We start from the raw sequence: 13,254 nt of genomic DNA on the forward strand, positions 1-13,254 counted from the left end.
TTAATACAGATGTTTGTCAAAAGGGACTGGAGAAATTCATAAAAGATCAGGCTGTCAGTAGTGACTTGGCTGTTCATTACCTTCTGAAATATGGACAGCATATCTCAAATAAAAGTTGCCAGGGATTAACAGGTATTGTCCGCGTCTGTGAATTTCCGAAATTCATATGATAGGCCATTATGTGATACAGAAAGCTTGACTACATGTGCTGTTGGCTAAATTCAGCAAAGCTCTTATTACATTCTTACATCAGGATATTACTTTTTAATTGAACTTTGCTGGGTTTTCTTTTAGATAGATGGGAGGAGACAGTCTTTTAGTAATTTTATTTAGTTAAAATGTCTGGTTCTATAGAAATGTATTGTGTTATATGTTAAATTTGATTTTTTACATTGTTTTATTGAGATACTAAAGTGGCATTTTTCTTTCTAATCTAAAAGGTAGCATGAAATGAACTTTCTCTGAAACTGCTTTTAAGACATTTTCTGTTTTCTTATTGCATCGATAGATCATACCCATGAATATTTTCTGTAGGTGTTCTGTCTGATAGTTTCTGTGCTTGATGCTACCTCTACAGTTTATGGCCTGAAACAATAACCTTGCCCCTTCTATCATTTGCCAGAAATATGCTTCATCAGTATCCCATATCAACCTTAGCTTATATAGTCAGTGAGAAAAGATATATTAAATCACTTTGCTTTGGGGTAAGCAGAATAGAATGGATGCCTTTCATGGTATAAGGCACCTTAACATTTATACAGAGGATGTTGTTATTTTGTTGTGTTAATTTAAGAAGTCAATTCAAAATTATACAGATTTATTCTGTCCAAACACTAATACATTTTTTTCATATCTAACTATTTTCTTCTTGAAGTTTGATGGGTAGTTAGGAGGGAGATAAAGAAATTGATATAAATTGACCAATATTTATTTTTAGGATTCTGAGGGTGATACACCTCTTCATGATGCAATAAGTAAAAAGCGTGATGATATTTTAGCAGTCCTCCTGGAAGCTGGAGCAGATGTTACTATTACAAATAACAATGGATTTAATGCTCTTCATCATGCTGCATTAAGGGGAAATCCAAGGTATTGTAAAAGTTTACTGCTTTCTAATGTTTGATAAGCAAAGTGTTATAGGGAAAATGTTAACATTAATTCAGAAGAGTTTTAACATTAATTTTTCTATAGCTCAGTAGTTGAAGTATTGAATTATATTGTGCAATAAAGAACCAATGTAGTGAGTATTTGAACAAATGCAGGTTATACTAAATTTTCCACATAGTTAATGGTTTTGTGTGCAGTCAGTTGTTTGTTCCCATACAACTACAGCCTGTAAAAGCATCATGAGGCAATCTAGAATTACATTTACTTCATTTTGCAAAGATTAAGACTGTATAAAAGAACGTGAACATGCATATATAAACTTAATGTGAAGCAGCATTATGACAACAAATACATGCCCAAGTTCTTACTAACAAACTAAGGAGTGATGAATTTGAGGCATGCTGTTAAGTTGTGCAGAGGAATGGGATAAAAGCTTGCGGAATAACAATGCTGATATTATGATTAATATACATAGGTTACAAACCAAATATGCAAAGTCAAAGCCAACCGAATCAATATAATATTTTTCTTTTTCTGCTGTGATGTTAAAACTCAGAATCACCCATTGAAACTAATTATGGAGGATGTTTAAGACCAATAAAACAAAGTACTATCTTTAGCATCTCCACAGGATCTTTGACTTTTTGTTAAAATATTGTACTTGTGCAACAACCTACGCCTCTTTGGGTATGTGACCAGAATTGCAATATATGAAAAAAGGAGAGGGACTTTTATCTGATCTTCTCTCCCTTGTCATTCCCCCTCCCCAGCTCACACCACTGATTACTTTACAGAATGAATAATTAACAGAACTGTGAAAAGCCTTTAAAGAAGTGCTTCGTAACATGAGGATATGTATACAAAGCCCCTCTTTTCAAATTGCTAAAGCATGCTTGCAAAGCTTGTGCAGCTGCTCTTGACTATTTCCATATGTGTGGTCATATACAACCCTTTGGCTTTGCTTTTGCCTCTTTCAAAACAGCTGCATGAACCTTGCAAACCTTATGGCTTCTTTAATGATTTGTGAATAAGTGCTTCATATGGGCTTATGCATATTGTGAAGCCTCTCTTTTCAAGGCTTTGCCCAAGCCTTATTGTTAAGCTGTGGAATTTGCTGCCATCAGACATGATGGCTGATTTAGTTTTTAAAATGGTAAGAGAAATTCATTGAAATTAATTCCATCGGTGACTACTATTCTTGTTGGCCATGAGTATCAAACTCAACATGTCACGTGATGTGTTGCGATGTATCGTGACTTTTTTTGCATTGCTGGAGCTGGGGTGGGCGCGGCCTCTGCATGATGCAACCGGCCTGTGGGCTAGCAGTTTGACACCCCTGTTGTTGACTGTTTGCTTCTTTTGGGATTGCAGCTGAGATAAAGATGCCCTTGAATTGAACTTGACTCCTAATCAATTCATATAGCTGGTAATTAAAACAACAAAGCAAAATTGAATTGTGAGCATCTTCCTCTGGGATATGTTTTGATTTTCTAGACTATCTTACAGCCCTGGTATTTTTTGCTAGTCTTTGATCCCTTCTTCTGAGCCTTCATACTATTACTTGCTGAAACAGAATCATATGCAAATATATTAAATGTCATCTGCTGAGAAGCAACAACAGTATAGGACTATCACTGTCCTATCCATGTTTGATCTAATGCAGCTGGCTGGTCAGTCCACACCAGTGGTTCTCAACCTGTGGGTTGGGACCCCATTTGGGGTCGAACGACCATTTCACCGGGGTCGCCAAACAACGCAGTCCACCATTTTTTCCCCTTTTCCTTAGCTGTGCTACTCCCTTTTATTCTATTGGCTTTTGAAAGCCAATAGAATAGACTCTCTTGAATAGAGTCTAATTCTATTGGCTTTCAAAAGCCAATAGGAATTGTCCAGGCTGTCTCTGCCCTGCTGAGCCCGCCAAAAGTCCCATTCTGCAAACGGTGCTGCACCAGTTGAGTAGTCCTCGACTTACGACCGGTTAAGTAGTCGACTTGCGACCGGTTGGGGGTCGTGGCATTAAAAAGGTTGAGAACTACTCTCTACACAGTTGAACAAAGAGTGCTGAACTGGACAGGCCATTGGCCCAATTCACTAGCACTCTTCTTGTGCCTGTGAAGCACACTATAACATTTTCTGATTTCAGCCACAGACTCATTTAGATCTGACTACTTTTAAAAAAGTTTAATTTTCAACCAGTTTATGATAATCCCAATCTTGTAATTAAGTTTAAAAGCTGTAATTTATGTCATGACTTGCTGGTATGTCAGTGTAACTAAAATTGCTCTTGCCCAAAAGGGAATTGAAATGAATGTATAAAGAGAACTATTGGCTGAATTTTTTAAATAATATTCTGTAATCATTAACTATCTTTTTATTTAGAAATTCTGTCCATGTTTCTCTCTGACTAATATATACTGAAAGTTTGTACAGTACCTGAATTAAGATGATAGCAATTAAAGTGAGAAAGGTTTATTGGATTTAGCATGGACATGTCAGTAGCATATTTTGGGCATGCTTCAAGACAAGAAGAGACCCAACTTTTAAAATGCCACTGAAAGATTCAGTGAGATGATTATGCCAAATTTAAAACACTTTTTCATTTTGAATCTGAATATTGTACGCTACCAGAAGAATATGTGCCTGTTCACAGAATGGCATTACATTTTGTAAATTAATATCACCTTAATAAATCTATTTATTAGAAGCCATAGTTAACAATATGTTATTTGCAGTGTCTGAAAATGCTGTGCATTGTTGTTTGGATGACATACGTAATCTTTGGCAAACCATGGGCCATTGCTTTGGCTAGTACATTTGCCACTTAATCATTCTGTAATAGTTAATGTCTAGAAGAGATCAACCCTGACTGCTCTTTAGAAGGCCAGATCCTGAAGTTGAAACTCAAATACTTTGGCCACCTAATGAGAAGGAAGGACTCACTGGAAAAGGGCCTAATGCTGGGAAAGATTGAGGGCAATAGAAGAAGGGGACGACAGAGAATGAGATGGCTGGATGGAGTCACTGAAGCAGTAGGTGTGAACTTAAATGGACTCCAGAAGATGGTAGAGGACAGGAAGACATGGAGGAACGTTGTCCATGGGGTCGCGATGGGTCGGACACGACTTCGCAATTAACAACAACAATAGTTAATGTGAATGTTATTAATAATGTAATGCTAGTAGTCATGAAGACAGGTTCTGTATTTGGATGAAAAAATGTCTTCCACAGATCCCTCAATTATGAAAGTAAGTAGTAGAATCAATAATGTCTGTATCTATTTGGCAGCACATTTTTTTTTAGATTGGAGTTAGCTTATTAATTGAAAACTGGCCTTCAGAACTTGGGTTGAAAACTACAAGGCAGTAGATGGGAAAATACATTATCCAACAGTAATTCACTGAAGTCTTGTGATTTAATGGTATTTTTATTCGGACTGTAGCTTAATTTATGTTTTAGAACAGTGAGTGTTAATTTAATGGAAAAAGAAAAGATGTTGCATACATTTTTGTCACCCTATTTGTAGTTGCTACTAATTTAATTCTTTATTTTGTTCATATGCAGAAAGTGAAGAATCAGCTTTAACTATAACTTGAGCTTCTGTAGAAGATAGAAACATTATCTATGAGATCCCATCTGTGTGCCATAATGGATAAGATCCAAAGTCTAACCCCAAATCCCCAAAATGCACAGTTAAAACATAAATATAAGTCTCATAACTAATTTCATTCTGTATCTGTTATTTTTAGACCAATTGCATTTAAATCTGAAGATTTCTTAAGCTATTATAGCTAATAGGGAACGATAAATTTGTCCCTTTTAAAAACTTTCAGTTAGTAGTGATCACTATCTCATATTTTACTTTCTTACGTTACTAAAGAAGGCTAGCTGTTTCAACAGAGTAAAATGGTACTAGACTTTATGGCAAGCACAGCAATAAATATTGATTCTACAAACAAACCATAGACTCATAAATACAACATTGCAGGATGAACTGCTTTCTTGCAGAAAGATAAAAGCCACATGTGTGGAGAAAATCTATAAACTACAGAACATAGATCTCCTCCTCCTTCTCCCCCTCTTCCTCCATTTAAATTCTAGGCTTTTCTTCTGCTTTTTTGCATCTGGAGATATTTGAACATCTTCCTGTACTTGAGATTATGAAACATCATTTGTTGTTTACATAATGGTTTTATCCAATCTGAGAATTGCCGGTTCTTGTTATAGCTTCACCCTGGGCATGGAAATGAATTTCTAGGAAAGCAAATGTGCATTCATGAGATTAGCACTGGAAGATTCAAGTTTCAAATACATAAATTGCTTTTATTGCAAAATATGCTCTAATAACAAAGATTAACTACTGCAGTTTTTTATTAATCCAACTATGTTAATAAGTCAGGTTCAGGATTTAAGTTCTTTGTCTCCTTTTTTCCCCCTATTTGGTAAAATACTTTTTCTGCCCATTCTATACAGTGTTTTGATACAATCTTATTTTTTAAATTATATTTCTGCCCTTGGCAGCTTCAGCCATTACAGATAGTCACCTTAGGCAGTGAATACTGGAGTGAATGTGGACCACCAACAGTAGTCCCTTTAGGTTTTCCTTCTGTGTTCCAGGTTATTTCCTCTGTTGATAGCAAAACTGTTCATGCCATATCAGCTGTCTAATTAGTTCCAAAATTCTTAAAGTTCAGGTAAAGGATGATCATCCATCACCAGTGCTGAAATTACATTAGCTTCTGGTCTAGTCAGGTCAAAATACACAAGAGAAAGAGACTTCACAGAGTAAAATTCCTACAGTACATGCTCAATTTCTAATGCAAACCTTTTCTTTTGGAAGCATAATATCTAAGAATTCAGCTAAGCAAGATCAAACCCACATAGTATTTAGATGGATGATGGCTGGCAAATAGTTATACTATAGGCTACAGTGGGAAGTCCAAACTGGAAGAAAGTAATGGCGAACCACTTCAGTATTCTTGCCAAGAAAACCAAATAAATGCATCTATAAAATCCTCAGGAATCAACATTGTCTTGAAAAAAAGAAAAGGAACAAAGTTATGTTAGTCTTCCCAGAATAGATTCTGATAGTCGGTTTTGTATAGGCTTTCCCTCTTTAATATTCCTATTATGTAAAAAATAGTTGATAAAACCACTTGTCCTGTAGTGATCAATACATAGCTACAGCTGGTTGAAGGGGACCAAATCCATTAAACATGTGATTTGATTCCATTTTACCAGCTTAAGCAAAGCATTGAAAACTTCTGCCATCAAGCCTGGGACTCCAATTGTATGGTGAGCCAGTTTCTTGAGCATGATTATAATGAAGGTATGATGTCATGAATGTTCTCTGCTGCTATTTTTTGTTATTTATATTGTTTCTAATTTCAATTATACTTCTTTTTTACTCTGGTTTTATTCTTATTTTAATTGTTAGATGCTCAGAACCATTTATAGGAGATGGTTGTCCATATACATTTATTAAATAAATAAATTGAAGTTTAGGAAGCATGCAGCTGTTTCTCCATTAAATAAAAAGCAGATATGGGGAATCATATACTCCCTTCTTTTAATTTTTGTTTATAATGCTTTATTTTTATATTAAAGGTAGAAAAAAATAAACTTGAAAACCTAAGCCATCAAAGAAAACAATTATGGCTTGCAGTAATTCTCCTTCTTAATTACTTGTGTTTCTTGGGTAGAATGTGAATATATTTTTACAGAAGTTTACAGAAAAGAATTAATTAGAGAACAGTTTCATAAGGTTTTTATAATTGTTCCCAATATAACTCTAGTTAATATTTCCAAGATGAGTTTTATTTTAAAAGACTTCTTTTGTTACCAGGTTTGTTCTATACATATTTTATCTACATCTGTTTTTGAAAAATGATTTCACCATTTTTGGAATATAATTATCATATTTCACAATATAATTTAATATGCATATGTGTTTAGTTAATAAAATGGGATTCATTTTTAAGTGTAGACTTCATTTTGTTTGAAGACATGTGAACTGTAAGCCATGCTAAATTGGGGTAAGATTAATTTGGGCTTGCATAAGTTATATGAAAAATATTATTGCAAAGACAGGTTTCTCTAAATATACAGTACATTTATGCTTAGGGTTTAATAGAAATTTATCATATATAAGACTTGAACATTTAAAACTGTATCTATTTTTGTCAATAATATGGGACTGCACTGGTCCAGCTGTTCAAGCATTCTTTTAGATGGCAGAAGTTTTCATGTACTGGCTATATCAGGGCAAAAAGTGACCATGGAAAGAAGTATAGCAGCATTTGATAATGTCAGCATCTGTTATCCTTGTCAGTCAAATGGTTGAGATGTCTGAATTACAACTGTGTCAGCAGATGTCCAGAGTTCAGTTTGTACTTAGAATTCAGCAGCTGACATAAATAAGGGAGGTGACATTTTAGCATGACTGATTATGTTCAAAGAAGTATTAAGATTTGTTTTTATAAAGCTGCATATATAATTTTATATAAGGCTTGCTTTAGTGCTGGTGTAGAATTATGTTTTAGGCAAAAATACAAAGTATGTTATTCACTTTATAAACCATCATTTTTAAAATGTGACCCTTCAGAAGTTAATCTTTAATTTATTGCTCAGATGACTTATTATTAGAAATAGGCAGCGCTTCATAGAATTCAGTCAGGTTTGCCAACTTTGTTGCTAGTGAAAACTGTTCTCTGATCATCAATCTGTTGATTATAGAATAAAATGTGTTAATGACAATACCAGTATTTATTTCTGCTTTGCACATTTATTCAATGAATTCTAATTAATTGTGTAGTGAAGGTACAGAACAATTTATTTTGCAGGAATTTTTTAAATTTCTGTTTAAATAACAAATGTATTGTTAAATTCTTAAGAACTAAAAGGGTATCATTTTTTCTGGCAGAAAAATCTGTATATGAATAAACAAAATCTTAAGGGATGGCAGTTAGAAATTAAATTTAAAATATGATGCTTAGGTGTCATATACTATAAAGTTTGGCCTACTTTGAATTTTTCAGTCAGCAAACTATTGTATATTTTACATACTAAAATTCTTTGTATATAACCAGTAAAATTTCTATGTAACTAATCATGACAGATTAAAATAAATTATTTTTAAAATAATGAGATATTTTAAAAACAAGATTTACCTAAACAGTATTGATTTTCTTCTAAAGAATAATTAGGTTAATATTAAACAATGGGAATGCTGGCCTTTTAGATGTTCAATTATTCTCTGAACAGAATTAAATAAAAATGTTCTACCTTAAAGAATATCTTAATTAATTTTGCAAATAGGAGTGATACTGAATCTGCCAAACTTAAGCTGATTTACTTTTGTCTGATGAAATAAACTGTTTCAAAATATAGACTTATTCTGACATACATACTGATTTAAGTTGTTTGCTGTAACATTTTTTTAATCATAGGCTAAAGCAAAGTAAAACAAATGTTAGAAAAAAAAGGATCTGTGTCTAATCCACACAGATTTCTAGCATATATGCTGTTACCATCTGGCAAAAATTCTTACACTTTGAATATATAAAGGTGGGTGAAGATTGCCTTGGCAGTTACAGAATAATATTTCCCCTATCGAACGTAATTTCTGTTTGTTAAATAAATATATATTCAGATTTAATTCTGATTAATTTATGTTTAATATAATGAGGAACTTTATTTAATTCATTTTTTTCCAGCTGTAGTAATGATTTCAAATAGATGGAAAAGCCATGTGTTGCAAGCAATCTCGTCTTTTTGAGACTGTAATATCTTGCAGGCTAGCACTGCCAAATAGCAGCACAATTCCCCACAGATTTTTTTTCATATTATGAAATAAAATAGGGGCATTATGGAGCCAATAGGCTAATTATGTCCCTGAGATGCTAAAAGAGCAAAATCTTGGCCCTGCTTCAGCTCAATTGTTCAACTCATCTTCTTGTACATCAACCCAATTAAATTCTATTGACACGCTTGCAAATGGGAAAATTAAAGGCATGCAGTGATTTTAGGGTCCCACTTTGCCTGTGCTACCTTAGTGCATATTATATTTAATTCTTTATCTGTCTTAAGACTTCCTATACATGAGAGCTAATTTACTCTAGTGGTTAAGAAACCAAGCTGGAGCCTAAGTGAGTATGAGTCTAGTCCTGCCTTAGACATGAAAGTCAGCTGGGTAACCTTGAGTCAGTCACTCTCTAATCCACCTCACAGGGTTGTTGTTGTGGGAAAAATACATTTTGCCGAAGATGTATTATGTGTGGTTGCCATCTTGATTTACTTATAAGAAATAATAAAGTCAAGGTAAAAATACATAAAACATGCAAGGGTACATGATGCTTCCCCCCCCCATGAGATAATGTCAAGAGGGGTAATGTTTGAGCTGTGTAACTGGGCTTTAAACATATTAATAAACTCTTGCACTGAATCTTCAGTGGAAACAAGGTAATTTTAGTTGTGCCAGATGCAACAAAGCTGTGCCAAATGCAACAAAGATGCCAATGTGCAATAAATGTGCCGTAATATGTTCATTTTAGCATACATGAAAAGCGTTTTTGAACCATATTTTATGTTGAACCATATTTTATGTTCACAGGTTCATATTCTAAAATAATCTTGACTGATCCTTTTAGTATTAATTTGGATGGTTATACAAGAGATCACATGGGGAGGTTTTTTTAAGTTTCAGAAGCAATACTTATTGTGGTATTCAAAATTATGATCCAGAAATCATTCTGTAATTGTTTTTATTTGTGTGCTGTTGCATTGTATATTGTATTGTGTGCATTTTTATTTAGAGTTTTAATTAATAAAACATAAAATAAATAAATGGATAATATTGTTAGTATCAGTGCCTTAAACAATTGCCCCATTATTTCCCCTCTCTCTCCAGAATGTTTGTCTATGTTGTTTGATCCTTTTACATATTATCTTCAGTTAAAAAAATAATGACTTTCATGTGAAATATGGTTTATTTTTCTTTTACTGGTTGTTCACTCCTGCCAAAAGTACATACTTCTTTACATTCCATAATATTATATGTTCATATGGGTACATAAAGAAGTATGTGCTCTGGGCAGGTTTTCATAGCTGCTGGATAAAACTGAGCAACAATTTGTCCCCTTTTAACCTAAAGTATAAAATAGTTGTTCCTGGTGAATTTTAAAAATACGTCTTTGATCTTGTTTCTTAGTATCTGGCCTTATTACTGAGAATTAAAGTCTTCCTGTATTTTACTTGTACAATAATTTAAAACACATTAAAAGCAATTGTTCTTTCATAAAGATTCAGGTACTTGTTAGGTTTCTGTGGCTTTTTATTGGCTATTAAGCCTAACGAACAGCATGATTTCACTGAAGTTTGATTATACAAAATACCTTCATGAAATGGTAGTATGTATTCATGTATTCCACTCTGAGCTTGCATTATCATTGGTCTTCACCCATATTTTATCATATTTATATTAGTATCTGGTGAAGTGGAAAAAATGATCTATTTTGTAATGATGTATACCTTTGGGAAGAATCTCAATTGTTGTATTTTATAATTAATGAGAATACAGCTGGATAAATAGATGATTATATTCCAAGAAAGAAAATAAGTTGTAAATGTGAAGATTTGGCCTTTTGGCCTTTACTTTTAATTCAAAACAATGTGAGCTAGTTTCTGCAAAACATTTTCAAATTAGAAAAGTTCATATTAAAATATACTTGTTTCATGTCAAAGTCGTTGTAAGTTTACTAGCTCATATATCTTCACAGGTTTAGTTGGCTGATACTGTATTTTATCTTTGTGTTCATATTAGTCATAAGATAGAAAAAAAAACAGTATCAGGTTGTAAAAAATTGGATTTTCTTTTAAAAAAAGAAATATGTAGCTAATGTAGCCAGTTGTTCAGTTTCTGCAGCTCAGGAGAAAAAGCTAGTGCAGCTGATAGAGAGCAAATCAGAGACTAGCAGTAGCTAGCACAATTCTACAAGAAACAGCAATGCAGCAGAACAATTACAACTTGCTTGTTTCAAATTTAAATTATATTGCTCATGCTCTAAAATAATATTTTTAATTTCTTAGTAAACGTACTTTATAACTAAATCATGCCTTATCATCCTACCCTTTTATGTATAATGAAATGGATCCAGAATATAATGTAAAAGTAACAAGAGGGTAATGCATTACTGTAAAATTAATATTTTTTGAAATGCTAAAGTATTAGTAATATAATACTTGAAATACAATTGATAAGATTTCTTGTCCAACAGTAAAGCTATGGTATTATTCAATTAAAACTGATTCTTTTCCATTTTAACACTTTACACTAGAAATACTTGATATTTAAGCACACTAGTATGTTAACCTGCAATTGAGAGTAATACAACAAATACAAAAATTATTAAAAGATACATGCAGACATGAATCCTTTAAATATGTGGAATAATTCAGGTCTTCTGATGCTCTATTACCTGTAAGCTTATCATGCAGCATTTGCAGTTGTATGACCTAGAGAGAGACATCAGCAGCAGCCATCTCATCTTGAATGTTCACTCTATCACTGATTCAGCTCTTCATTATGTGGGAGGGAGGAAGCAATGGAGAGGTGAAAATGAATACATATTTCACTATAAAACAAGTATAATTAAAATATGAGCACGTATCTTACGAGGTATCTGTTGTTTTTTTCCTATCCATTAAGGTGTTGTGCATAGAACTAAGTTTCTTGAACCTACAGGACAGAAAACAGAAATATCCAAGGTAGAGGCTAGAAAAACCCAAAGAAGGATAATCTCATCTTGTTCAGATAATTGAAAATAATTCAAAAATGTTCATTAGTTTGTAAAAAAAAAAAAACAAAACCCGGCATACACCTTTATCCATTTCCCCCCTCCCCCTTCGGAAGCAAGTATTGTTTCTTTCTCCATAGATAAAGGACTTGATTTCTTCATGCTTGAATTTTAGTTCCCAGACAAGTTGCTTGTAGTTATTTTTCATTTTTAGAGGTCAAACACTGCTTTTGAGGTCAGGATTTCCACATATATGCTGTTTCCCATGAATCCATTTCTACTCCGTGCACTAGCAAAACTATTTCAGCTTTATAGGCAGCCAGGCATTTGAAACATCCACTCCCAGGCTGTCTTTTGCCTCTCTCTTCCCTGACCATATTTAGTCAACCATTGCAAAAAATAGTATCTCAACTGCTGGTTGCTGTTCCAGGAACAGACGGTGCCTCTGTCTTTCATTCTGCCTATTGATTGCTCATCCTGCAGTTTTACTACTCGGACCCTATATGTGTGATATCAAATTAAATTTGGGTTGCATGTTGCAGCTTCAGTTTTTACTATTTTTTTTTCACTGATGTTCAAATTCTGGTTTCTCAGTCACTGTGTTTATTCTAGAGATAAAAGCAAGATAGAGAAAATTTAGAATGAAGTAACATTTCAAAAACTTTAGAAATCTCTGTCTTGTGTAAAAATAAATACAATATGGAGTAAAGAGACCTTTTTAATCAGGATGAAAGAAACTATGTTCTTAGTTTTAACTTTGACAATTTTAGCTTATAACTTGCATTTTATTTTAGAAAAGTATTTTATACTTTTATGAATATGAATATATATATATATATATATATATATATATATATATATATATTAATGTGATTGTCTTTAAAAACAATTTTTTGAGTTTTTCTAATTTCATTTGTACATTAAATGTAGTTTGTGTCCTACCTGGAGAAAATATCAATAACAATAACAATTAGAGATAATCTGTGAAACATTCTAAAAGTGTATAACTTTTCCCTGATTGCTCTTTTTGTGGAGTGCTGATGATTGATAAGATACAGAGGTTAGTAGTCCATTGCTCATGAGAGAGTGTAAGTAATTGGATCCCTCTGTTAAGTATCTTTAAATAACCATCCAGAATGAATAGTTTATATCTAGATGTATCTCTAGATTTGTATTTTTTTCATAAACCTACCTGACCGTACCTTGATAAATCTATTTAGCAATGCCCATTTTTCCATTATTTAAGTGGTTACTAGTGAAAGGATTTCTTTTATGGCACTCCATATATGGAATGGATACATTGGGTGGTAGGTATAGGATTCTCCCCTCCCCACTGTGTTTATTGTTCCATTAACTT

General features: G+C 33.1%; 1 protein-coding gene and 1 long non-coding RNA gene across 4 annotated transcripts in view; one reads left to right on the plus strand and one right to left on the minus strand.

The window, feature by feature from the left end:
• The window catches only part of MIB1 (MIB E3 ubiquitin protein ligase 1), a 51,154-nt gene that overhangs the window by 22,651 nt on the left and 15,249 nt on the right, over nt 1-13,254 (plus strand). Inside the window, exon 12 of the mRNA XM_039328595.1 lies at nt 938-1,089. Coding sequence (XP_039184529.1) covers nt 938-1,089 — 152 coding nt within the window. The remainder of the gene's footprint in view (nt 1-937; nt 1,090-13,254) is intronic.
• Nucleotides 4,511-12,563, minus strand: LOC120301400. 3 transcript variants are annotated; one of them, XR_005554883.1, is made up of 4 exons: nt 11,777-12,563; nt 11,580-11,679; nt 5,649-5,848; nt 4,511-5,358 (listed from the first exon to the last, which is right to left on the minus strand). It is a non-coding gene; the product is annotated as an uncharacterized LOC120301400 (long non-coding RNA). The 3 variants fall into 3 exon arrangements; XR_005554882.1 differs by having other exon boundaries at nt 5,649-5,825; nt 11,777-12,516; XR_005554881.1 differs by lacking the exon at nt 5,649-5,848 and having other exon boundaries at nt 11,777-12,369.

The sequence above is a fragment of the Crotalus tigris genome, unplaced genomic scaffold, assembly GCF_016545835.1.
Source record: "Crotalus tigris isolate CLP2741 ecotype Arizona unplaced genomic scaffold, ASM1654583v1 scf7180000024382.2542628, whole genome shotgun sequence".
Classification (NCBI taxonomy): Eukaryota; Metazoa; Chordata; class Lepidosauria; order Squamata; family Viperidae; genus Crotalus; species Crotalus tigris.